At 38.2% G+C, this 27,604-nt stretch overlaps 1 protein-coding gene across 4 annotated transcripts in view; it reads left to right on the top strand.

The window, feature by feature from the left end:
• The first annotated feature begins 1,449 nt into the window (after positions 1-1,449).
• The window catches only part of tlcd3ba (TLC domain containing 3Ba), a 32,005-nt gene continuing 5,850 nt past the window's right edge, over positions 1,450-27,604 (top strand). For 2 of the 4 annotated variants that reach the window (XM_081386247.1, XM_081386244.1), the window contains exons 1-5: positions 1,450-1,549; positions 2,267-2,436; positions 4,818-4,977; positions 11,348-11,431; positions 26,998-27,220. In XM_081386247.1, the coding sequence (XP_081242373.1) occupies positions 4,853-4,977; positions 11,348-11,431; positions 26,998-27,220 (432 nt within the window). In that variant the 5' untranslated portion in view covers positions 1,450-1,549; positions 2,267-2,436; positions 4,818-4,852. Of the gene's footprint in view, positions 1,550-2,266; positions 2,437-3,440; positions 3,599-4,817; positions 4,978-11,347; positions 11,432-26,997; positions 27,221-27,604 lie in introns of all 4 variants that reach the window. The other 2 variants (XM_081386245.1, XM_081386246.1) reach the window with 2 other exon arrangements.

Raw genomic sequence — 27,604 nt, 5'->3', positions numbered from 1 at the left:
TAAAGTGGTTTCTTCATCTAACAGCTTTCTCACCTCTCTGTAGACTTCGCCTGAGTCACTCTCATTCTCGTCTGAGCTCTCACCCTCTGTTTCCACTTCCTCTTTCTAATGGAGTGGCCCTGCAGAGCTTCCAGCTACTGGCACATGCACAATTTCCCCTTTCACAGCTGCAGCAGCATCCATGCTGTAGGGGCGAAGCTTTCTGATGGTTGCCTGCATATCCTTCAATTCCTGCCTCCTCTTTTTTTTGTCAGCAAAGCAATGAAAGCATCTGCAGCCTTCTCACCTTCTCTCTGCTTCTCGTAACGTGTCTCAGCCTCCTGTTCTCATCTTTTGAAGAGAGTCCAGTCAATCCATCTCCGTTTCTTTGGGGGCAAATTTTTAAGAACACGTCTCATCTCCCCTAAAATTGAAACACTTAAAGTCCCACAATCAGCAAACTGTCTTTTTGTGAATTTTGACCATAGTTGAATCTGAGTTTTGCTCCTCTTGCAAATTCCATTTGCTAATCAATTCTTTTAGTGGCCCCTGGATCTCAGTTTTCTCCTTTTTTTTTTTTCTTTTTTTTTTACCACAGCAGTTCCCCATGTTTAGTTAAGATAGTCTTTTCTGCAGGAAAAAATGGCAGATCTATTAATATTTTCTTAGAGAGCAGCAGCAATATGCAAACAAGGAAAAGGCAAATAAGCAAGTACTTCGTGGCAAGAAAAACAGCGATCTTATCCATTTAAATTTACTGAGTATATTTATGTAGTATATCTCGAAGGCCAAATCTGTGGATATCTTGGAATAGGATTCAATCCTAATTCCCCAATGCGTCTATCAATGTAAGATCTCAAATTAGGCCTAAAAACAGAGATGTTTGATGTTTTATCATAGGCCTATGTATATTATATATATTTAAACAAAAGAAGTTATTTTGAAGAATGTTTTTAATCAAATGTTGTTGTTTTTTTGTCCAACTATGGAAGTCAGTGGGTGCCGTCAACTGTCTGGTTACCAACATTCTTCAAAATATCATCTTTTGTGTTCAACAGAAGAAAGAAACTCATACAGGTTTGGATCAATTTGAGGGTAAATAATGACAAAATTGTAATTTTTGTGTGAACTATCCATATAAACTCATAGGCAGCTATAGCCTACATATCACCCCCGTTATATAAAAACCGATAAACAAACTTACACTCTGTCCGCGTGTATTGGGCAAATAATATTTTTTTATGTGAGCAAAATATTGACAATTCTGTATTTCTAGTATTTTCTGTATTTCGGACTGCTGAAACAATGAAAATCTGACCATAAATAGTTAATGCGGTCGTGCACTATCAGGTCACTTTGTTTTTACTGGCCATTGGTCAGATTTACTGTCAATCAAACCTTAAACCAATAAATGAAGGGAAAATATGTCGCGTTCGTCTCGTTTAGCCAATCAGCGGTAAGTTGCTAAGAGTCGCGGTGCAGATTTAAAAGTAAAATTAATCTCTTGTCAACACATTTAGGACTGGGGTTAGTCGAAAAGACGTGATTTCTGAACCAAGAGCGATGCACAGTAAGTTAAACCGACTTTTTTTCCCGTGTCCGTGTAATATTTACTGACTTCTCCGGTGATTTTAGTTAAAGGTTGTGTAAAAAGACAACGGAGACCAGGGCTGTAATTATCCACTCAGCGAGGCTAGTCTGAGTCATGTTAGCCCAGCGCTAGCATGGAAGCTAGCGTGACTCTTTCTCTACTTTGCATACAGGGGAATTAGAATAACGCCATTATTTAGATAACCTTCGGCATTTGGTTCAGGATTTGCACATGTTTTGTAGTCAAATATGAGCCATTCCACCGTCCCTCCTTCCCCGGTGCCCACTTGTTTTGTCTAATCCAAGTGAGGTGAGGTGGTCAGAGAGGCAGAACCGGGGACCAAACGTGGTTGCCTGGAGACCTGCTCCTCTCTCGTCCATCTGGCGCAGGTATCCGCTCTCTTCCACGGATAGCCTACATTTTCATTTAAATGAATCATTTGCAAGGCTAATGTTTGAGTGTGGTCATGTCTGACCCCTGCAGCTTTTGATCTGCTGACTCCGCTTGAGTTAAGAGCTTTGTGAAGATGAGATGGACGCGGATCAGCTCTCTTATATGTAGGGATGCACTCGCCTCCTGGACAGGTGGATGAGGGCAGACAGCTCAGACAAACTTTGCACTGATTCCGTTCGTCCTTTAACACTATTATTGTGTCTTTCTCTTTGTTGTTATATGTTAACACGTGTATTTTCCCAGCAGGTGCTGTTAAACCAAAACTGTGAAACTTTCAGCGATCAAGAGCTTAGGATACATTCGACAACATCATGTCGACCGTCTCACAGATGCCTCATGGACCTTGTGATCCGGTTTCTGCAAGTCTGTGACAGGATTGTCCTGCCCCATAACCGACGCTGCTCAACCTTAAAGTAATCTTCTGCCTTTTTTTTTTTTGGCTTGCTTCTCTTGCTCTTGTCCCAATATGATCCTGTCCTGCTGCTTTTCTACAGCATCACTTATGAATGTTTTAACTCATTCAGACTCCATGTGCATTCTAACTTGTATCACTTTTCTGTTGGTTTTATGCATAATACTGCTTGATATGGTTTCAGTAATAATTCCTAAAAATTTCGTGCCATCTTCACCAAAAAGACCATGCCTAACCAAAGTTGTAGAATGAATCATTTGCTCTGATCATATGCCTGCAACAGCAATATATATCTGACCAATGCTCATGTAATGACATGTCAGCTTGATGTCTCTAAGGTGATTTGATAAAGCTTTGGGTGATGTGGCATAGTAGGCTAATATAAGAAAATACCTGAGCTGGTCATTGAAAGGTTGCAGGTTTGAGCCCCGCAGAGGAATATGGCCATTCACAGGGGACATACTTGTTCCACCAATAACATTATATGACTTGTTTCTTTGTTTAAGCTCTTATGTGTTGTTATATTTTGAAATAGTATTCTTCCAACAATGAATTCAAAATTAATAAAAAAAAGTATTATGTATTATTATTTAGTTATTACTATAGTTATTACATATAACATTTAACAAAACACTAAAATAAAGTTATTTATAAATGTGTTGTGTATACATAAAAAAATCTTTAATCTACAATGGATTTTCAGTGGCATCTAATATTATTTAAAAAAATTAATATATATAAAAAAATGATGGATGTCAGAAATATTTTTTTTAAGTCATAAACAGTCTTGTAATTGATTATAATGTATGGCTCATTTAGTGTATAAATAAGATATGCTGGTGTTTTTTTAATGTCTGGGTCTGAATGGGTTACAGCAAAAGGGTTGCATGGCACTGATTGAACACTGTTGTACAATAATCATATGTACCTGGGGCTCTGGGGGTGCATCCCCGTTTTAGCAATCTTTTTTTTTTTTTTTTTTTTTTTCATCAACCATGTGGGGAGGAAAGTGATTCATTACTGGCTGCTGTAAGCACACACACAGCCATTGGGCCTGTCGCCTACAACCTGTTAGCTAGAGGTCTTGACGAGACTCCCCCTGACTCGTGTCCTGCTGGCGATGACACAATAGGATGGATGCCGCTAGCCTGCTAGCTCTGAAGGTAGCGTTGTGAATATGCGAGCTGCTCGCGCTGCTTTGCTGTTGCTTACATGAATGGAAAAAATCAGAGAGTTGACCCAAGATGATGTAGGGAACGGCGGAGGGTTTTATAATATAGTTTGCGGGAGATTTAGAATTTTTTTGAAATGCAAAAGCATCATGTGCTGCGGGATTATGTGTTTTCATAATTGGATTTGTGCGTACTGTTTACTCTCTTGAATTATTTGCGTGTTGCATGAACAGATTCGTTAGTACAAGCTTTAAAAATAATGAACTAACGCACATTCGCTGTCATGTCTGTAACGCACTTCTTGAATTGGCTGCTATAGATTTAGATTTCTGTGACGTCTTTTTAGCTTTTGTGATTTGCTTGCTGCAGACATGCACCCACAGTCCCAATGTAGCAATAACAGGAATAATACACTCCCTTTCACCTCCTCCCACAAGGTTTCCCTCACTGTACCACATAATTACTACCTCCACCCTCCCACATACCCTTTTTCTTTCTTCTTGGCCTCCCCTCGTCTCGCTCCCCTCCCTCTCCCTGCAGTAATCTTTCTAAATCTCTGGCCTGCTAATCCTTTCCACGCCTATTTTAGTACGGACACCCCCACCACCCCAGCTTCTTCTGCTTCAAAATATATATGGCAGTCATCCAGAATAATTTAAGGACTCCTTACAATGCAATAATGAGACTAGTGAAGGGATGCAGTTGCATTGGAATTCTCCTCAAGATATCTGGGGAATCTATCGTGTCGTGCCATTGCAATGTGTACCTTTTGTAGTCTGGACTTGACTGTTGAGTTTAGTGGTAGTTAGAGTTAATGTTTGTGTAAGTGGCACAGTACATTTTATGTACGTTGCATTTACAAAGGTATTTGTGTTTTGTTGTTTTGACTTCTAACATGGATTTTTGTGGTCTAATTTTCCTTTTTTACTCTCCCCATTTGTTTCATTCTTCTCTCTTTGCCTTGCCCTTCTCATTCCTTTCTTTCAGTGAACAGATTTTTTGGTGAGAATCAAGTTATAATGCTGAGTTTGAACTCATATGCTAATATTCGAAATGAAGCAAAATGTCTGGCACTAACTTAAACAGAAAAAAAAATTCATGTTTGATTTTTTTTTCTCTTATATACATTCCTATTATATAAATAAATATGTATATTTTAAGATGCTCATTAAAACAAAACCCTAAAATATGTGATTTTTATCCCATATAGACAGACAGTGACGTTGAGCAACATTTCCCGAGATTATGCTGAGCATCCTTGCAGCTGGCTCCATATTCTTCCCCGGCCTTTTCCTGCTGTCTAAGCGAATCCTGAAACATGGTCCTGGGCTCAAATGGAGCGAGAAGGATGCTGTCATTGTCTCGTCCAGGTAAGAAAAGGGGAAGAGAAAATGAGATGTGTTGAGAGGTCCTGTCAGGCTCAAACTACCTGCTTTTATTTACTTGTGGTTCTTCTCAGAATATTTATGCCAGTAAAGAACATATCATATCCTCTTTTTGTTTATAAACATGAAAGTCATGGCATTGGCTTAATAATTGTATTTTTTTGTGTGATTATTAAGATTCAGTAAAAAAAAATATAAATTGATAAAGGATTAATATCTGCATCAGTGAATACGACTAGTGAATGAGATTTATACACACTTACCGGCCACTTTATTAGGTACACCTGTTCAACTTCTTGTTAATGGAAATATCAAATCAGCCGATCACATGGCAGCAACTCAATGCATTTAGTCATGTAGACATGGTCAAGAAGACGATCTGCTGAAGTACAAACTGAGCATCAGAATGGGGAAGAATGGTGATTTAAGTGATTTTGAACATGGTTGTTGGTTCGGGCTGGTCTAAGTATTTCAGAAACTGCTGATCTACTGGGATTTTGACACACAACCATCTCTAGGATTTACAGAGAACGGTCTGAAAAAGAGAACATTTCCAGTGAGCGGCAGTTCTGTGGGTGAAAATGCCTTGTTGATGACAGGAGAATTGCCTGACTGGTTCGAGCTGATAGAAAGGCTACAATAACTCAAATAACCATTTGTTACAACCGAGGTCTACAGAAGAGCATCTCTGAACCAGGGGGCAGCGTTTCATATTATTTTGAAGTTTCCCCGGGTTGCCGCCATTGGCTAGCAGACCATCACCTGCTGTTAGCATCCCATTGACTCCCATTCATTTTGGCGTCACTTTGACAGCGAATAACTTTACATCTGAGGCGTTTAAAGACTCCATTTGTCCATTATTTATTTCTAAAGAAACACGAAAATGTATAAAAGGCTCCATTACCTTGTATCTTACGTTATGGCCCCGTAGAAGCAGTTTTTGTAAAAATAGGCTAACGATTGCGTCATACCCACGCAACTCTGTCGCACAGTAGAGAGTAGGGGTGTGCGATATGACGATTTTTGATCGTGGACGATTAAAATGTCTCCACGATCTGCTTTTGAAGAAATATCGTAGAATCGTGCATTGTATCTGTTCTGGTGCCTCTGTCCCGAACATACTGAACAACGCGACGTATATTCACATAAAACGTTAACGCAGCGGAACAGGAGACTGCAGTTCACAAAAGTTCATAATTTGCATGTGCTTTAATGCCTTGTCGGTTAAACATTTAATTCGCGTGCTGATGCGCTGTTCTAACGTATGCGTTTCTCAGCGCGTACATGTGAAGCTCACATGCACTAAAAGCCTGTCTACCAGCGCCTGGATACTGGACTAAGTTAAGTTATCTTTCGAGTCTTATTGTGCTTATACTGTTAAATACACACAAGGTTTACATAAAGTCGGTTATGTCTAAAGTGAAAGCAAACTTGAGAAAATTGAGAGAAAAACTGCTTGTCAAATGCGTGTATATTAGACGCGTCGCGCGCAACTCTTAAAGAGACAGTATAGTAAACACGCTGCCGCTTGTCCTTAAAGGGATAGTTCACCCAAAAATAAAAATCTATCATAATTTACGCACTCTAATGTTGTTCCAAACCTGTATTAATTTCCTTCTAATATTTCTAATATTTTTCTAATATTAATATTTTGAAGAATGTGGCTATCCAAACTGTAGCTGGTCCCCATTGACTTCCATAGGAGAAAAATATGGTAGTCACCGGGGTACATCAACTGTTTGGTTACCCACATTCTTCCAAATAACTTTTATTTTCAACAGAAGAAAGAAACTTATTCGAGTTTAAAACAACCTGAGAGAGTAAATTATGATAATTTGAATTTTTAGGAGAACTATCCCTTTAATGTTAATAAAACAACAAAATGCAAAGAGAAAATCACTCACTGCTCTTGACTGATAACTTTAATAGTAGCTTTAATACGTATCAATGTATAATTTATACAGTGAAGTCTGTTTTGTTTTATTTTCATATTTGTTCATTTAATTACTTCAATGCTACTGTTGAATACACCTACTGTAGCTGAAAACATAAAGCACTGTTTTGCCTATTTAATTTGTATATTAAGTTGTGTATATGTAATGTGTATCTTTAATCTTAATATATAATAACAAAGAAAATAATGACAAATATTTTTATCTTTGCCCCTGTCTGCCATTTTTTTATTTTTTTACCTAAGGCTTTGTTTTTAAAATATGGACATTAGTTTGGCTGTAATGCTCAGTCACAAAATAGTAAAACCAACATAAAAAGAATCGTGATAAAATCGTTAATCGTGATTTTCCTGAAAAAAATCGTGATATGATATTTTTGCCATATCGCCCAAGTTAGTGCTTCTAATTGACTTCACTTGTCTCCGTTGAATCCAATGGGGTCGCTGTGTCCAGTTTATATACTGTCTATGCTCTGAACGCACAACCGTCAAACCTTGAAGCAAAAGGGCTACAGCAGCAGAAGATCACACCGGTGCCACTCCTGTCAGCTAAGAACAGGAAACTGAAGCTACAATTCACACAGGCTCACCAAAAATGAACAATGTTGCCTTGTCTGATGAGTCTCAATTTCTGCTGCTACATAGAATAAACAAGTAATAAGATCCTGGTTGATGAGTGCATGGTAAATCAAGACATGTCAATCTGAGCGATCAAACCAATCTAAGCTCACTCCAGCTTTAAAACGGTGTCCGATTTAAGCTGTGCTCGAAATCGCCCCCTGTACCCTCTAGGGATGGGCATTTTTCAAAAATATTGTATTCGAATATTTGGGCTCATAAAAATCGAATATTTGAATATTCGTTTATTTAAATTACATTTAACGAGAAAGCCGTTATTTTTTTGTTACTTTTTTTTTTTTTGCCATTTCTGAGCAAGCTTACAATTAGGCAATATACACATCAAGCTTACTATATATCTTAACGTTTTCTTTTAGTTGAAAACATTAAACAATATGTATAAACAAAAAATATAAAAAACAAAAAATATAAAGAACAAAAGCATTTGAGGTCAAGCAGCGCGAACGGAAAAAAACGCTAATAAAGCAGACTGCGCAGTTATCGCACAGATCGTATGCACTCGATTCAGCTTATAGTGTTTATACTGTTTTATGTTCATGTTGAGAAAACCAATAATATCCACTTGCTCGAGTGAGAAAACGTGTTGAGCTGACAGAAGTTGCAGAGACACAAAGATAACGGTTTGCTAAGCGAAGTTTCTAAAAGCACTTTGGGTTTTCTGTTCTTAAACCTGTCTCCCTCAACGAAACTTAAAGGAAGTATATGTCTCAAAATCATTTTGCTATCAGAAGACATCATATCTGATCACTAGCGCTACAGCTGAGTTTACCTGCAGTCGTTAATGCAGTGATGGACAGCTGTCTTTCCTCAGTCGACTGCTCCCATCAGTTCGGATCATCAGTTCGGATCAGTTTGGATTTTATGTGATTTCTCATTGTGGTGGTGATATTACGATAACTCAGTTTCATTAATTAATTTGATTAAAAGTACTTCGATTTTGTAATATAATTTTCATCTAAGCAATTCCAAACTTCGCGAGGCAGACGACGACATTATGTGATCAAATACTTGTTAAACACGCTCCACGGCGCCACCCAGTGCACTTAATTATAACTGCGAGTTAGTGATTGGGATTTTTCATGGATTCACTGCATTAACGGCCAGCAAAGCAACGTAGTAAAATTCGAATAGTATTTTATTTTTCGAATAATAATTACACATCGAATATTCGAAAATTAGAATATTCGTGCACATCCCTTATTCCCTACATTTGTCCACTAATATAGTTCCCTTGAAGGAGTGAATGAAAACGGAGTGAGTGTACATCAGTTTTACACTTATTATTGCGGTGTATAATGGGATTAAATGAATAGACTTGATAATGTCCCGTATGGTTTTAGACACTGCTATGGCTGTCCCCTTGAATAGTGCCCTATTTAAGGGTATAGGGGACGGTTTCAGACACATTTGTCATTGGAAAACACTGTGTTATTATCACAATGCGATCGGATCCATGAAGTCTATGGCCGTTTCTCAATATGCGTTCTTGTCTGTACTTGTGTTCTTGTGGACTTGTGAAACGTCATCAGTCACTATACCAAGTACTGTCCCAATACACAAGTTTGCATTTTGGCAAGAACCGTTAAAAATCCCGGAAGTGTTCTTGACACGCCCATTTTAGAGAGGATGGTAACTTGTGTGAACTTGACTGCAGAAATATCCCAGCATTCATTTCGGCATTCAAGGAAGGAGAGGCAGGTCAACAGTAAGTTGTTTTTCTACAATTTCGTACGCTATTTCATCACTAAATTCACTGCTGAGAATATTTGATGCGATAAATCAACTGTTAGATTTCAAATATTGGCATTTTTACGAAAATTTATGGCGAATCGAAAATGTGCTCAAACGTTTTCGGGAAGTGAGAATCTCCATAAGCGTTGCTTTATTGTTATGAATATACATTACATTGTAGTGTACAGTTGTAGAGTAATCCCTTGAGCTGAGGGTAGGCTTAGGCGATAAAGCCTGGCTGTTATCGTCAATAACAGGGGGTATTATTGCGCAATACCAGCAAGAACACATCGTCTCAAACTGTCAGCAGCGTTCTGTGTGCTCGTCACCTTGTAAGTTCATTCTTCCAAGAACAACTAGCAAACGCGTTCTCCCCAAGAACACAAGTCCGTTCTTTGCATTCTTCGTTTTGAGAAACACCCTATATCTTTAGCCAAGCAACATGTTATGTCACACTGAGATCTACGCACATTGTGTGTGGGTTTGTTTTATGTAAATGGCCTCCACAGTCACCAGATCTCAATCCAATAAAGCACCTTTGGGATGTAGTGGAATGAGAGATTCACATCATGGATGTGCAGCCGACGAATCAGCAGCAACTGCGTGATGCTATCATGTTTAAATTGATCAAAATCTTTAAAGGAGAACTCCGGTCAATTTTAACATTGAGCTCATTTTTTTGTAAATTTGGAGTGCTGTCAGTACAGAGAACAACGACAAAAATCGGTGTTACCTACACCGTGTTGTCCTCTTTTTAAAATTTGCACCCTGTTGACTTCAATGGGGCAAGTTTTAAAACTGCTTTTAGCCTCTTAACATCCTTGATGTGTCAATACAAGTGCACAGCCAATGTGAGTGATTCCTTCGGAGTGATCACGGGTGAATTTGACTGCAGTAGATGTGAAAGATATTAATAAAAATTATGTTATTTCAGCCAGCGCACATACCTGTATTTTCTTCCTGTTTTCAGTCGAAGTCCATAGTAATCGATTGTCGAGTTCACACGCATAGGTTTAGTTACCTTTGATCACGCGCGTGAACTCGACAATCGATTACTATGGACCGAAAACAGGAAGAAAATACAGGTATGTGCGCTGGCTGAAATAACATAATTTTTATTCATATCTTTCACATTTACTGCAGTCAGATTCACCCGTGATCACTCCGAAGGAATCACTCACATTAGCTGTGCACTTGTAATGACACATCAAGGATGTTAAGAGGCTAAAAGCAGGTTTAAAACTTGCCCCATTGAAGACAACAGGGTGCAAATTTTAAAAAGAGGACAACACGGTGTAGGCAACACCGATTTTTGTCGTTCTCTGTACTGACAGCACTCCAAATTTACAAAAAAAATTAGCTCAATGTTAAAATTGACCGGAGTTCTCCTTTAAGGGATGTTTCCAACACCTTGTTGAATTCATGCCACAAAGAAATAATTCAGTTATGAAGGCAAAAGGAAGTCCATCCCGGTGCTTGCAAGGTATACCTAATAAAGGGGCTGGTGAGTATGTGTATAAAACCGCATAAATAAAATGTACACTTGCTGAGATAAACTGAAATATTTGTAAAAGTCACAAAAAAATGTTTGAAAACCGAAAATGGTTGTCTGAAACTGAGAGGTAGATAATTTTATATGAGCCAAATATTGGTATGTTTTGCTGGTCTATCACAAAATGTGTTGCTGTAAGTTTATGGCAGAGATTATTATCCTGTTTTGAAAGCCTTTTTGTAAGAAATGTGTCAGATTAAGATCTGCAGAGTAAAGACGCTGCATGTAAGGTCCTGGGCTCTTTGGTTGCGGTGCACTGTCTGATGCATTGATGAGCTTTTCTGCTTAGTTACTGTGTAATATCTTGCTTAAATTACCCTTCCCTTAACTGGTGTCATCAGAATCTGCTTTCCAATCTTCTATCTAAGGATCTATCTCTTATCTAAGGGTGTTTTGCAGTCTGTTTTGCTCTCTGCTTTGGCTTTCTTTCATGCATGTGAAATTATTTTTTTTTTTTTTTTTTTTTCTTCACTCTTTCTCAGGCTGGTGTCCTCCGTTCAAGCCATTATGGCGTCCTCTGCCGGATACATCATCGCCTGTTCTTGTAAAGACATCATCGAGGACCAGTGAGTATCAGCTGAAGATGTGCATTGTAGCTAGATATATAAAAGAGAATTTTTTTTTGGTAATTCTGGTTTGATTTTATAAGCAGGAGGACTGTTTTACTACACACAATACTGCTTTACTTTGGTGTTTGTGTGTTTTCCCATGTGCATGTGTCTCTCTCGTCTTATTTCATTTGTGTTTTATTTGTGTATACAGCTGAGAATTCTCTAATTTCTATGGAATTGTTCCCAGACGTGTAGGAGTGCCAAAGTATTCCCTTCACTCTGAGTGTTTCTAAGAATGTGCTATTCCTCCAATGCACACCTTATGTCAGAATAATCTAATTAGGCTCTTAACCTAATTAGTTTCTATCTGTAAATCCATTGTGGCACACCAAGCCAGGGGAAAGGGAGCAAGAGAGAGTAGATGGGCAAAAAACTCTGGAAAAACTTTTTTATGACGGCTCTAGTCAGCGGTTTCAGTTGAGGGTTTAAAGCTGCATCTTAACACTGATGGATTGTTGAAACGGTTTGCTCTAATTTGATTTACCTCACCTAATCGAATTTAACTTATTTTGTTTATCTGTTTATTTTGTGCCTTAACCCGAAGGCCCACAAGTTAATTAAGAATGGCAGCTCAAATGGGTCAGAGCAATCATGCTTCATAAATGATTTAAGCCAGGTAAACTCAATTACTCAGGGTATGTGTTGTAAATGCAACATCAAGGGAACAGGAAGCCTGGGAATTAGACTAATGCTGTGTCCCAATTACTTATACTACGTCCTAAATAGGGTTGGGCGATGTCAATTTGGCATCAGACAATGTCTACAGTGAAACATTGCGATGGACAATGACATCGGGAAGTGGAAACTAACTAGAAACTTAAAAATAACATTCTCATTTTCCACTAGTCGGGTGGGATCAGGGTGGGATTGCGATGCCAGCTCAACATTGTGATGTCTGTCAGCCATTGCGATGGACAATGGCATCGTCTATCGGCACAACCCTAGTCCTAAAAGTAGGGCTGACTTCTAATAGTCGAGGATTCGATTCGGAGAGGTCTGATTCGACTATGAACCTCATAGTCGAATACATGGGCGTCAGTTTGGTTTGAAATGTGCTGGGGACAGAGACGCATTCGCATTTTCAGAAGGGCTGGGTACCATTTTTATTTTATTTTTTCAGGTCATGTTTTGAAAGACGATGTCCTGTAGCTTACTAATGTAAATAAATAAAAATGTATTCAAAAATCTGCTTCACATTTTCAGCAGGGCTGTGGAGCGGCTGTGAGTTGACTCCACACGGTTCTCATGTGCGTTAAAAAGCTTTACGTGGTTTAATGTACCTAAACAATGATTACCAAATTCCCCTCTCATGTTGCTCCACATAACCACTTAAAATGATAAAAAAAAATCGAACCCAGAGTCCAATTATTATGGACGTTATCTGATATTAAGCGTTTCTGCTTCACATTTTCAGCAGGGCTGCGGAGCGGCTGTGAGTTGACTCCACACGGTTCTCATGTGCGTTAAAAAGCTTTACGTGGTTTAATGTACCTAAACAACCATCACCAAATTTCTCTCTCATATTGCTCCTCATGTTTATGAAATGTTATGATATATGTGTGATATATATGTGTTTTTTAGCTCTTTTGTTTGAAATGGAAAAAATCTAGCTGCTATCTAAAAAAAAAAAGAAAAAAAAAAAAGGTTCGACTATCAGTCGACTACGGCAAAATCTAACGAATCAGATTCGACTATGAAAATCCTTAGTCGAAAACAGCCCTACCTAAAAGTATGTTCTCTTTTCGTGGAGAAAAAGTACATACTTTTGAGTGTGTAGCAGAAGAGTAGACCAGCTTTGAGACATACTATCATGTCATAAAATTGCATCTTTAACGGACGATTTGTTGCATAGTTACGCTTTCAATCATCTTGTCACAGTTAATATCCTCCACATTTCATTTCATTTCCTACTGTATCAGAGCGATAATAAGTAGCACGTTGATCTTCCAGACATGGGTTTTTCATGGGTAGAACTCTCCTCATATTTTTGCATAATGATGGCTTTAAAAGTTAATGGCCAAATGGATCTTTGTAAAAGTTCACATTGTTGTTGCAGATGAAATATAAGAACCAAATCCTTCTCCAAAGTGCAATGGTTTGTGGGCAGTATTAGCCATAGAGTGTGCACGGATCCACACTTCAAATCTACTGGACATATTATGACAATATTGTGAAATATTAATAGTTTAAAAGAACAGTTTTCTATTTTGATATATTTTAAGATGTAATTTATTCCAGTGATTGGCAGCTGCATTTTTAATCAAGTCAAGTCACTGTTATTTATATAGCGCTTTATACGGCACAGTTTGTTTCAAAGCAGCTTTACAGTGATAACAGAAAAATTATTCAATGATGCAAACAGTTAATTTCGGCTGTACAGCAGCTCTAAAAGAAAATAGTGTCATTGTTCATTCAGCTGAAGTCAGTTCAGTGTTGATTCAGTTCCGTTGAAAAGATCATCAATTATTAAACTAGTTTATTTCATCTAAAAAGCAGTTCTGCAGAAAAACAGACAGTGATGTCGACTTCCAGCTCAGTTCACTTCTCATCCTATAGTGTCAGTGCTGTCAAATCAATAATATTGTTGAATATTAAGTGTCCCCAACTAAGCAAGCTAGAGGCAACAGTGGCAAGGAACCCAAACTCCATCAGGTGGCAGAATGGAGAAAAAAAAACCTTGGGAGAAACCAGGCTCAGTCAGGGGGCCAGTTCTCCTCTGGCCAATGAACGAATACAGTGTGATTATGATTCAGTCAGAAATCAAATTGTTGATCAGTAACATTCAAATATTTAATTCAGTTACTTTTGATTGAAGATTGCATTCATCACTCCAGTATGGAGACAAAGCTGGTCATGGGTCAGGATGGGACCAGGGACCAGGACTTGTCTGGTTCTTGTGGTCTTTGCTAAATCTGTGCTGATGGCTATCATGTCGAAGAGGCCTTCACAGGGGATTGTCTAATTGACAGGAACTCTGCTGACATTCAGGGCTGCGTTGTGGTCGTGTCTTGATGCAGGTCCACCGTCTGATCTGGATACGGCAGACTATGGTAGCCTCGGGATAAACAGAGAGACTAATATTAGCATAGATGCCATTCTTCTTATGATGTAACCAGTACATTAGGTCAAAACTGTTCGGATGCTAAATAGGAAAAGGATCTACCGCCTGCAGGTGATTTTGATATTCTAGGCGTTATCAACTAGACAGAATTTTGAGATCGTAATAGGCGACATGGCCTTTAATGCGTTAAGAGCTCGCTCAAGTACTGAGGAGCTAAACTGTTTAGTGCTTTGTAAGTAATAAGCAAGATTTTAAAATGTATGCAATATTTAATAGGGAGCCAGTGCAGTGTTGACAGAACCGGGCTAATATGGTCATACTTCCTGGTTCTAGTAAGAACTGCGTTTTGGACCAGCTGGAGTTTAATTAAGCGTGCAGGTCAACCACCTAGTAGAGCATTACAATAATCTAGCCTTGAAGTTATGAACTAACTTTTCTGTATTTGTCATTGAGAACATATGTCTTTATTTAGATATATTTTTTAAATGGACAAATGCGGTTTTAAAGATGCTAGAAATGTGACTTTCAAATGAAAGATTGTCATCAGCAGGGCCGGCCCGCGGCATAGGCGGAATAGGCAAATGCTAGGGGCGCCACTCATCCATAGGGGCGCCAGAATGAGTGAACGAGTGGATTTTTTTTTTTTTTTTTTAGTTTTTTTTTTTATATATATAATACTATTTTAAAACCATTAATTCGAAATACTACCAAATAAAGCAAAAAAAGTCCGGCTCTTCAATATTCCCCCGCCCAGCGAGTGCTTGAAGTGCGTCAGAAACAGAGCGCGCGCGATCAGTTGTTGGTAATTTGTTGTGTAGCGTGCCCGCCTCATCCAATGTAGACAGCATTGCTTTTGTTAACACACAGCTCGTAGAAACGGGCCTGGCAGCTCGCGCTAGTCCTAGACACGGTGAAAGTTTCCTGATTGTGACGGATGGCCGAATTTACATGACACATTATAAATGAGCATATAGTCTGCGATAGATACAGTGCCAAAAAGAAGAGAAGAGGATAAAAGGGGATAAAGACAGAGGTAAAGTGATGTAGTGTATGAACAATTTATTGCATTGGAGTAAGATACTATAATTTCATGGCAGTTATTTTTTACCTTAAACTTAATGTTAGCAGTTGTTCTGAGTTCTCCAGAGAGGCCCCAGACTGTGTGATTTTGTAACAATCATGTCAGTTTTAAGACACATTTTTTATTATCACTTTTTTTTATTAATGTTTTACTCTACAGTTGTGCAGTTTTGTGGGGGATAAATACAGGCCAAAAGTTTGGAAACATTACTAGTTTTAATGTTTTTGAAAGAAGTTTCTTCTGCTCATCAAGCCTGCATTTATTTGATCAAAAATACAGAAAAAAATAATAATATTGTGATATTACAATTTAAATAATTGGTTTTCAATTTATTATACTTTAAATTATCATTTATTTCTGTGATGCAAAGCTGAATTTTCAGCATCATTACTCCAGTCTATCCTTTAGAAATCATTCTAATATGATGATTCATTATGAGTGTTGGAAACAGTTCTGCTGCCTAATATATTTGATGAATAAAATGTTAAAAAGAACTGCATTTATAAAAAAATAAAAAAATCTAATTATATAAATCTTCTTTACGATCACTTTTTATTAATTTAACACATCCTTGCTGAATAAAAGTATTGATTTATTTCAAAAAAAGAAAGAAAAAAATTACTGACCCCAAATTACTGACCAGTAGTGTATATTGTTGTTACAAAAGATTTCTATTTTTAAAACAGTTTCTTCTTTTTCTTTTTTTTTTTTTATTCATCAAAGTATCGTAAAAAGTATCACAGGTTATGGAAAAATATTAAGCAGCAGAACTGTTTCCACTTTGATTATGAATCATCATATTAGAATGATTTCTAAAGGATGGAGTAATGATCCTGAAAATTCAGCTTTGCATCACAGAAATAAATGAGAATTTAAAGTATAATAAATTGAAAACCAATTATTTTAAATTGTAATAACATATCACAATATTATTATTTTTTCTGTATTTTTGATCAAATAAATGCAGGCTTGATGAGCAGAAGAAACTTCTTTCAAAAACTTTAATAATAGTAATGTTTCCAAACTTTTGACCTGTACTGTATATGGCATTTTTAAAATTGATTTTCCAAAATTAGTAATGATATTTATTTACAGGTTTATTCAAAATAGCAAAGTTCACATTAAATCTGTATTGTAAAACGTGCTATATAAGATAATGGGGACTTGACTTGAATGTTAGATGTAATGCTCTTGGTATTTCTGTTTAGGCTGTAATGTGTGTGTGTGTGTGTGTGTGTGTATATATATATATATATATATATATATTATATGCTAAATAATCATGAACACAATGACGGGGTAAAATGGGCTGCGATGCATGGGGCACCAGGTAAAATCTTGCCTAGGGCAGCAAATTGGTCAGGGCCGGCCCTGGTCATCAGTTAGGAACCTGTGTGTGCTCTTTGATACCAAAGACCTGACAGTCCAGCCATCAAGTGTTAGACAGTATTGTAGGTTGTTACGTGTGGAGGTGTGGCAAACAGGACGGGGCCGAGAGCCATGGGCACGAAGTGAGGCTGGTGGCGCGAGTGCTAATGAGCATCACCTGTGCGCCACACCGGCGTCGAGTTTCATGGAGGAGCTCTGGAAGTCTATGGATTGTCCAAATTGTCTATTAAAGGGACACTTCACCCATTTGCATTAAGCTTTGCATTGTTAGAAACCCAGTCATACTATTGAATGGTCGTGCAACACTCTTTCATTTTCCCCTGATACGGGAGAAATCTGTTATTTACCTCTTACACTTCCTCCTACAATGACGCAAAAATCGTCATTTTGCGTCATTGTAGGAGGAAGTGTAAGAGGGGGGGATTTCTGTTGAGACTACAAGCACTCGTTCCTCATCTATCCAGGGGGCGGGACCCGCTCACGCTACAGACCTATTACAGATCAGTGGGTGGGACTTTACTCTCTGAAACTGAAAGCAATATCCTCCATCTTGTTTGAAGCTAAGCTAACAGGCGCTGTGGAGACAGATGTACAGTTATGACAATAGCGGAGGAGAGTGCTCAATATGATATAGAGGAAGAGGATTTCGGAAGTCTGATGCTTGAATCAGGTGTTTGTGGCTACCTTTACAAGCCGCATTATAGCGAAGAGCAGCCGAGGCAGAAGACCTGCCTGCCGCGGACGAGGAGCCCGGACTGGCTCGAGTTAGGGCGGACTGGTGGCGCCGGTGATCTCACTATGCAACTACGAACCGCTACGAACACAGAGATAGAGTCCGTCTGCGGCATGATGACAATTTCTCCTGGACGAAATCTCTGAATCAGACGAGGACACGGACGTTTGTGTTGTGAACTAGTTTCCTAGTTTCGCACCGCATATGTTCTGACTGAACATCCAGGTACCATGCAATAATTCACCTTTTCGAAAGAAATACAAACGAGGAGTAATGCACTAATGAGTTCGCCAACTAACTAGACATTTTGTGTGAATGTGAAATTAATTTCAAGCTCTGGTGGTAGCTAGCCTTGTAGACGGAAGAGTGATTTCTCTTATAGGCAGATATGCGCTTTCTGGATTAGTGGGAGTGGCTTGCGGAGCTGTGCAATGTGGTGCATTGTGGGAGTTGTTGTCTTTCATACAAATGCGTCCTGAAGTTATTTTTTGTCTTTTCTCGGTCACAAAGGCACCAAATTCAAAATTTCTTTTACATTTCGACTACATATATGACCCACTTTAAATAAAAAACAATGTTCAAATGGGTGAAATGCCCCTTTAAACCTGCTATATTATTCTGCGGACACCAGTTAGACAGCCAGTCATTGGGTCGCCTTCACTAAGCATGTATACACACAAGTTTGTGCATGAACTCTGTGTACGGACTACGGACGATTTTAGGAACAAATCGTAAATAAATAAATTCACCAAACATTTTATAATAAAATGTACAGAAAAAATATAGGAACAACTGAAACCACATGTATGCAAAAAGCACTTATTCTGTACGCCCTTATAATCTTGTTAAGAAGTTATTTTTAGGGTTGGGTACCGAACTCTGTACTTTTAATGGTACGGACCAAATTACGTTGGTACCGATTCACATTAAATCAATCGGTGCCAAATGTTTGTACCTTAGAACGCATCTAGGCGCGAGAGTAAGACTTTTTAATAACAAATTCTGCATGTCTCTGTGTGAATGAGTGGCGCAGACGCGCGGTTTCCTGTACATCTCTCTCTCTCTCTCTCTCTCTCTCTCTCTCTCACTCACTCACTCACTCACTCACTCACTCACTCACTCACTCACTCACTCACTCACTCACTCACTCACTCACTCACTCACTCACTCACTCACTCACTCACTCACTCACTCACTCACTCACTCACTCACTCACTCACTCACTCACACACACACACACACACACACACACACACACACGTAGTGTTTTCATTTTTTATGGGGACTTTCCATAGACATAATGATTTTTATACTGTACAAACTGTATATTCTATTCCCTTACACTAACCCTACCCCTAAACCTACCCATCACAGAAAACTTTCTGCAATTTCACATTTTCGAAAAAACATCACTTTTTTGTTTTTTGTTTGTTATTTATAAGCCGTTTTCCTCATGGGGACCAAAAAATGTCCCCACACGAACAAGGATTTCGGATATTGCCACGTGATGATTACCAACACACACACACACACACACACACACACACACACACACACACACACACACACACACACACACACACACACACACACACAGAAGCACACGTGACCCTTGCGGTGTTTTTCAGCCTCTGCAGTCTCACTATATGAGAATATGAGCCTTTCTGAGAGTCACTGAAGTTCATCAGCATATTACAGTTTTATTTAAGAAAAACTATCGTTATATCATTAACACATGGAAACTCAAATGTTTTCACCAAAACCCGTCAAAATAAAAGTTTGGTTTAAAGCCACACCGTGGACTTTGTGACCTAAAGAGTTGACGCATAAGAGTTATTTTAAATGATTCCTCAGGCCAATATACAGCGTTTGACACTATTAATGCTCCGTGCGGGGCTGCCCTCTTGAAATACCGCCTATGTAAGTTTGGAGGAGACGGACCGTCGTTGAACAGGTCATGTGACCTGGAGAACGTATCGCTTTACGGCCGTCACGTGACCATAGGCTCTGATATACTGTCTTCTAGACTTTTGCGACAGTGCTGCGGCGCTTGTGGCCTCTAGGGACGCTAGACGTGAAAGTTCCAGGTCTAGTGCCCCTAGCGCCCGCAAAAGTTCTGCGGTGTGGCTTTAACTTGAAATATATTTCTGTTGTACAGTAGAATTTAGATATCTTAATTTCATAATAATACTAACATTAATAATAATAAATAATAAAAAATTAATTTAAGGAATAATCACTTTTTCTTCTGTTGTAATTTTAACAGTATAAAGCTCAGTTGTGCCGCATGTTGTTTGACAATTTAATTTCATTTAAAAGATCAATTAAATTAATGTTTTATGTCTTCATTTAATTTCTAGAAAATTCACAACACAGAATTTGTGGAAAACAAAACATTTCATATAATTTATTTTTATTTTTTATTAATATTCAAGCATCACAGACAATGGCAGACAGCAACCAAGGCAGCTCTGACATAATGTCAATAACACTTCTACAAATGACTTTGTTTCTTTGTAGTTATTGAGGTAAGCATGTCTAAAGTACCGAAAAAAGGTACTGGCACCGAATTTCATGTACCGGTACCAGTTCAAATGTGAACGGTATCCAACCCTAGTTATATTTCATCCTAACATGACTATAATTATATTTAAGTATATTGCATTAATTGTATTATCCATATTATTGTATAATCCATATATAAAATTATATAATAAAATTATTAAATAATTCAATTAAATTTAATCTTAAACACATTCCATCATATACAGTTAAAGATTAAGAAAATCTGCATTATAGCTTCAGCTGCGAGGTTTCTCTGAATAACGCAGATATACTTGTATGTACAGCTGGCTAATGAGAAATGGTGTGAGAGACACTTGGCATTGCTCGATGATCGGGTGAGAGCGCGTCTGCAAACATTGTCAAGTTTGACGAGTGTGACGAAAGGCTGTAATGAATGTGTGAAAAGCCCTTATATGGAGATGGTTTGGGCATGTTTTATGCAAATGACTAACCTTGTGCACATGGCCCCTCAAATTCAAGAACAAATTTATGTGTACAAACGTGTTTTGAATTAGGAGATTTTTCTTGAGAAGTTCTCCTGTGCATACAAATACGAAATAATCCATGCAATTATTAATGATTGAGACCCATTGAGTGCATCATTCAGCATCATTTCTCCAGTCTTAAGGGATACTTCACCTCTGGAAAGATGAATGTGTATTTAAAATTGGTAATTTATGTAGAAGAAATGTGAAATTATTTTTGAATTTGGAGCTTTCTAGACTGAGAAAAGCAAGAAAATGTATTTTTGGCTTATGTGGATGAAAGACAACAACTCCCAGAATGCACTTCCTTCGCTGCCCTAGGAGGCCACTTAAAACAACAAGGCTTGGCTACTAGTGAGTCTCTGTGACGAGTCTGATTTCGAGATCGCCCCAAAATGTGGCGAGCAGGATGAGGCTGAGGGCCGCGGGAGAACGGCGCGAGGCCGATGGCGTGATTACCGAAACGTGCCGGTCTTTCATCTCTCACGGAGGAGCGGGAATTTTCTTAGCAAAGTTAAAACGCACATCAACTGATCACTTGTTTAGCGTTCATGTAAACGCTACAATCAGATTCACCAATCGGAATGAATTCAGTTAGATTGAAACAAGAGGTGTGCATGTAAACAATGAATGGCGACTGCAGAAAGCAAAAGCCGAATCCCGGACATTTTGGACGATTTCGACAGCCGGACATGTCCGGGAAAAAGAGGATGGTAACCCCTACTACTCGGCTTTCTCCTACTACTCCGCTTTCTCCACAGAACAAGAGCCTGCTAGCTTAGCTTCCAAAAAAAGATGGCTGACACTGTGTACATTCTGTGAGTGAGATCCCACCCTGAAAACATGCGGGACAGCCCCTCCTACTGGCTGTTTTTGCGTCATCGGAGGATTTTTTCCAGACAAAAAATACATAAATCTCTCATCTCAGGAGGATATGAGGGTGGAAAGCACGGTAATTTGAAAATACTACAGGTTTTCTACTAATACAAAGCTTAATGCTAAATCCTGAAGTATCCCTTTAAGTGTCGCATGATGTCACTGAAATCCTTCTAATATGCAGATTTGGTGCTCAAGAAACATTTCTTATTAATGTTAATAACAGTTGTGCTGCTTCATACAGTAGTCAACATTTGAAGTGGATCAAAAAAGTTAATCAAAGTTGTCCTTATGCCGAGTTCAGACTGCACGATTTTCAAAGTAGTCGGGTCACTGTTCTTTTCACACTGCATGACTATCCAGAGTAACATTCAGTTGCTGGTGTGTTCACACTGCACGATGCATCGGCGACAGGAGGTTTCACACTGCATGACTTTCAGGAGGAAGAATCGCCGACAACTCCTGTCTGGCCCGCAAACTACGTTTCGCAACCAAACACACGCGAGAAGTGATAAGGAAATAACGCAAAATCCCGCGTGCGTAAGACCGCAGTTCTCGCGCGAGTTTGAAATTGTTATTAAAAATAATAGCCTGCAAGAAGCTTGCGATCCAAATTGTCTGTGCACGGATTTGCAGCGAAAAGGAGAAAAAGAAAAACATTATGCGTGAGGAAATGGCTGGGAAGACAAGGGGAGCAAGGACTGTGTGTTCTGCAAAGAGAGTTTGGGGTAATTAAATAATGTTGCAATTAGAGCTGAAACAACTAATCGATTTAATCGATTAAAATCGATTATTAAAATAGTTGTCAACTAATTTAGTCATCGATTAGTTGCTAAATAACTTTTATTTGCCGTAAGCGGCTCATTTCGTGCATATTTTAAATCTGCGGTGACCAAAGTGTGGCAGTAATGATCCACCGGAGTTTTTACTCAGCCAGTACAGCAGGAGAAGTAGCGAATAGCCAATAGCTGGCCTTGTTTTATGTCACGTGCTTCCCGCACAGCGTCTCTGCAGCATTCAGCGAGATGGCAGCTCGAGAAAGAAAAAGAAAAAAGCGGAAAATGAAACTAATCGAACGAAGCAGCATTCGGCAGTTTAGGATATCGCACAAGAATTGTCAACAAAGAAAACATTTCATCACTGGAGAGGTTTTTTTTTTCCGACACCATCGTATCAATTGATTTTGATTAATATGCGCGAGGGAGAGAGAGAGAGCAAGACAGCGCTCGGGTGAGTGCGCGCGCGCGCGGCCGGGGCTCTCTGTTAAACTGACAGGACTTGTCACAAGCAAATGATACACTTTAACTCTATGATGGTTAAACTCTGCAATTCATTATTTTTACTCAGAACTAATGTTTTGGTAGGAACGAAAGTTTACCATAAATTTACCAAAAAAAGCTACTTTCTGATTGATTTCACAGCATAAGCTATAAAGCTGTTTCCCAGGTATAAGCTGTGTGTTTACAGGAAAAAATAAAATAAAATGCAATTTACTGCAACTGTATTCTTTATTCTTATTCTTCGTGAAAATATGTTCTGCAAGATTCCTTAATAAGCTTTGTTCGGGATGTTAAACTACTTTACTTTAGGAGCCCTAAGGACTGCCATGGTGAAAACATTTGAAATCTCCTTTGTGAAATTTGCTAGAGTACCTATGGGTCAGTGTTTTGATTGCAGAAGAGTTCGACAAAGGATTACTAACACATAATAAAACACAACTCCAAGTATGTTTTTGATGAGGATATGACAATGCAAAATGGTTAAAATCTCTAAAAAGTCTATGTTGAATGATAAAGACCCTTTGTTAATAATTTACTTGGGGGAAAAAATGGCTAAAACTAAAATATAAGTACATAAACCGATTAATCGATTAACCGTTAAAATAATCGTCCGATTAATCGATTATCAAAATAATCGTTAGTTGCAGCCCTAGTTGCAATGTGTTGCTGTTGCTGCTGGTCAAGCAAATGTTTGTGCTTTGTTTCTGTTTGATATAATTGTAAATATATCTATTAAAATACTGATATTGTGGTCTATAACTCCTCCCCGAACTCCCCGCTGCTCTGTATCTTGCTCTCTCATTGGCTGTCGGTCATCGCCGATGTAGTTTTCAGTCAGAACACTTTTCACCAAGCAGGATTTTGAATCGCCGACAGGTCCAGATATTTAGCATGCCAAATATCTCACGGGCGTCGGCGACTCGTCGGTGATTCTCTCAGATCGCGTCTTTGCTCATTCACACTGCGTGATTGTCACTCGCGTGAACGAGCACCGATTTGCCTGTGATTTCGGGCATTTGTCGGCGATTTCTCAAAACCTGTCGGCGAGCCTAAATCGGGGCTAAAATCGTGCAGTCTGAACTCGGCATTAGACTAGGGCTGTGAAAAGATTAATCGCGATTAATCGCATCCAAAATAAAAGTTTGTGTTTACATAATATATGTGTTTGTACTTGGTATAATTATTTTGTATATATAAATACACACACATGCATGTATATATTTAAGAAATATTTGCATAAATATACTGTATATATTTATATATAATTTATATATAAATAATTTTTTTTTATATATAAATAACAGTTTTTCTTAAATATATACATGCATGTGTGTGTATTTATATTTACAAATTTAATTATACACAGTACACACACATATATTATTTAAACACAAACTTTTATTTTGGATGCGATTAATCGCGATTAATCTTTTCACAGCCCTACCTTAGACAAGAATGGGTATTGTTCTAAATGAATGGATAACTTTGAAAGGTTTTGATCCACTTCAAATGTTGACTATTGTATTTTTGTGGATTCTTTGATGAATAGAAAGTTCAAAAGAACAACAGAATAAGACATACAGTACATTTATCCTTACAATTCTGCATCAAATTTTACTCAGGACAATTGTTTACTCTTGTGTCCCCATTTATCTTAGGAAGACAGAAAATCCTGCCTCTACAATCTGACTGATGCTTATTTTGCTAGTCAAATTTTAAGGGAACACTTCACCTCAAAATCAAAATGTCTCATGTTGTTGTTCTAAACCGGTATGAATGTTTCTCTTACATGCAACACAAAAGAGGAAATTTTTTTAGAATCTTAGCGGAGCTCTTTTTATGTACGGAGTTGTATTTTCAAGCCCAACTTACCTGCCTGTAACCTCCAGGTGTAGTACTGAGCACCTTGGACATGTTCATAGACATATCAGGGAACAAGTCATGGAAAGTTAATTAATTCTGCACAGGTTTTAAATATTTATTTGGCCATTCTGAGCATAATATCTATAAAATATATATTTTTAAATCCTTATCAAATATAAAGGAGGACTGGGGAAAAAAAACATGGAAAAGTGATCTATATATATATATATATATATATATATATATATATATATATATATATAACATGTATGTGTATATATTAGGGGTGTTACGGTACATGTATTCATCCCGAACTTCACGGTTACGGTCACAGTCAGTCGGTTATGGTCACAGTCAGTCGAATACAGTCAGTCACAGATGATCCACACTCCAATCCAATATCAACACTGTTTGCCAACTGCCACAACAGGAAAAAGAGCAGAAGAAGAAAAGACAATCTATGCAACAACCCAAAACAAGATTGGCGACTCGCCATTGACAAGTTCAGATGGCACGCAAGAGCTTACTAGTAGCTTGTACGCTGAGTTTCGTTGAATTTTTTTGATGCGCCCCCCTAATTTCACGGAAAGCAAACCGGAAAAGCAGAAAGCGGAATCGTGTTTTTTTAGCGCAATTTTCCACCGGACAAAATTGCGATTGTTAACTCATGATTTCTGTTCTGTCTGTGCGCACCAATCTTGCACTTCTATCTACTCCTCAAACAGACCACCTAGAGACTTCAGGTTTTCGGCATTATGTTTAGGTCTAATCTCGGGAACGCACAAAAAAATCCAGGAAAAGATTTACTATCTCTTAGTGTTGTGATCCCATGACGTCAGAAAATTGCGCTAAATACTCACTGAGTTTTTATTACTTGTTTTTTTCTCTTTATTTTACAAAAGCACAATGTTTTGTTTTTATTTGGAGTGTGCACAAATAAAAGTAGACCCTTTACAGTTTCAAATGATATATATAAGTATTTTAAGTTGTTTCCGCTGTTATAATGAGACAAAATTATTTGGCATTGTGCCGATTTGTGTCGTGGAAGTCTCACTACTACAGTCCAGTAATGAAATATATGATTGTTCTGGTAATGGGAAGCCTCGGGTGTCACTTCACTTGCTTCTCTCCTCATGGAAATGTGAAGTAGGCTATTTTTCTCCCCTCTCATCTTTCTGTGATTTCTTGAAAAAGTGTAATATTTAACTTTGTGTATCTGCTAGTGTTGGCGAAGTCAAGCTTTCTGAACCAGCAAAGCTTTCAACGTAATTCTATTGGAAAAAGGTTTATTACTTGATTTGATTTTGAGCTTTGTTTCATTTATTTATTTATTTTTTTTTTATATTTTTTTTTACACATGCCTCGGAGCGTTGGTGTCAATGCTAACATAACTAGTATCTACCATTATCACCACATGTTAATAAACTCTCACGCGCAAAGAAATCTAATCTCTGCACAAATTTATTTTTCAATATTTATTTTTCATTATTCCATTTATTTTGTACTTTTATAACACAAGATGCTTTTCAGTTTTGTAGCTGATTGTGACCAAATACCTTCTTTTTTTTTTTTTTTTCAGCCCTACAAAAAAAAAAAAGACCTATGCAAAAATGCATTTTGTTCACTGCTTAGTGCCTAATACACTAAAGGAGACTGTACCAACTAAATGCCGCTAGGTGGAACAAACTGTAATTTGCACTATTGCTTGTTCAAAATAAATGAAAAGAAACATAGCATTGGGGGATTTGTTGCCTTTTCCTGTTGTACAGAACTTGAATCGAACAATGTCAACAACACCGAGGTACATACTGAACCGTGACTTCTGTGTACCATTACGCCCCTTGTATATACAGTATCTCACAAAAGTGAGTACACCCCTCACATTTCAGCAAACATTTTAGTATATCTACTCAAGGGACAATACTATAGAAATGAAACTTAGATATATTTTAGAGTAGTCAATGTTCTGCTTGTATAGCAGTATATGTTTACTGTCCTCTGAAAATAACTCAACATAAAGCCATTATTTTCAAAATAGCTGATATATTGTCAATATATAACTGATGGTTTGCACAAAGTAACCCTAAAGCACAAAGTACAAAGTAAACCCTCACTCTTGTTGCACAAAGTAAACCCTCACTCTTGTTCCTTCATTCCATATCTCTTTCTCTCTGCTCCCTCTGTCCAGGCATTGGCTTACCAGCAGCTATATCCTTTTTGCGGTCCCCTACTTCATCTATGACATCTATGCCATGTTCTTGTGCCACTGGTACAAACTTCAGGTCAAAGATCACGAGGAGGATAGCGAGGCCAAACCGATGAGGTCAGCCATCAGCGGATATCTGCGCAGAGAGTTCCTTATGGTCTTGCACCATGTCGTCATGGTTACTGTCTGTTTCCCTGTCTCTGTGGTGAGTGGATTGAGGGTTGTGTGACATTAACATACGTTTTTTCATAAACACACATTTAAAGTACATCTTTTTTTGGAATATGATTATGGATGCCCATCAGAGCCATATGTTTGGAGTGTAGTAACACAGCTTTGGCTTCATGACTGTTTGAGGAGTGATTTGATGGGGTCATGCTATGTGGGTGGCTTGAAGTGTGGCTGAGTCTAACTTGTCCTGAATGGGCATGTGTACTTTCACCCTGTGATTATGCTCTCCATCACTCTCCATCTGTATCCATGGAGACTATTGCTGTCGGCAGCAGTGTAGCAGCCCGCATCCCCTGGCATTGGCTGCACTTAAATGGCAATAAGTGTTATGGACTGATAAGACAGGAAAACCTCTGCA

The sequence above is a fragment of the Scardinius erythrophthalmus genome, assembly GCF_964197995.2.
Source record: "Scardinius erythrophthalmus genome assembly, chromosome: 1".
NCBI lineage: Eukaryota > Metazoa > Chordata > Actinopteri > Cypriniformes > Leuciscidae > Scardinius > Scardinius erythrophthalmus.
The sequence above is the reverse complement of the archived record's forward strand: the minus strand, read 5'-3'. Positions and strand labels throughout refer to the sequence as shown.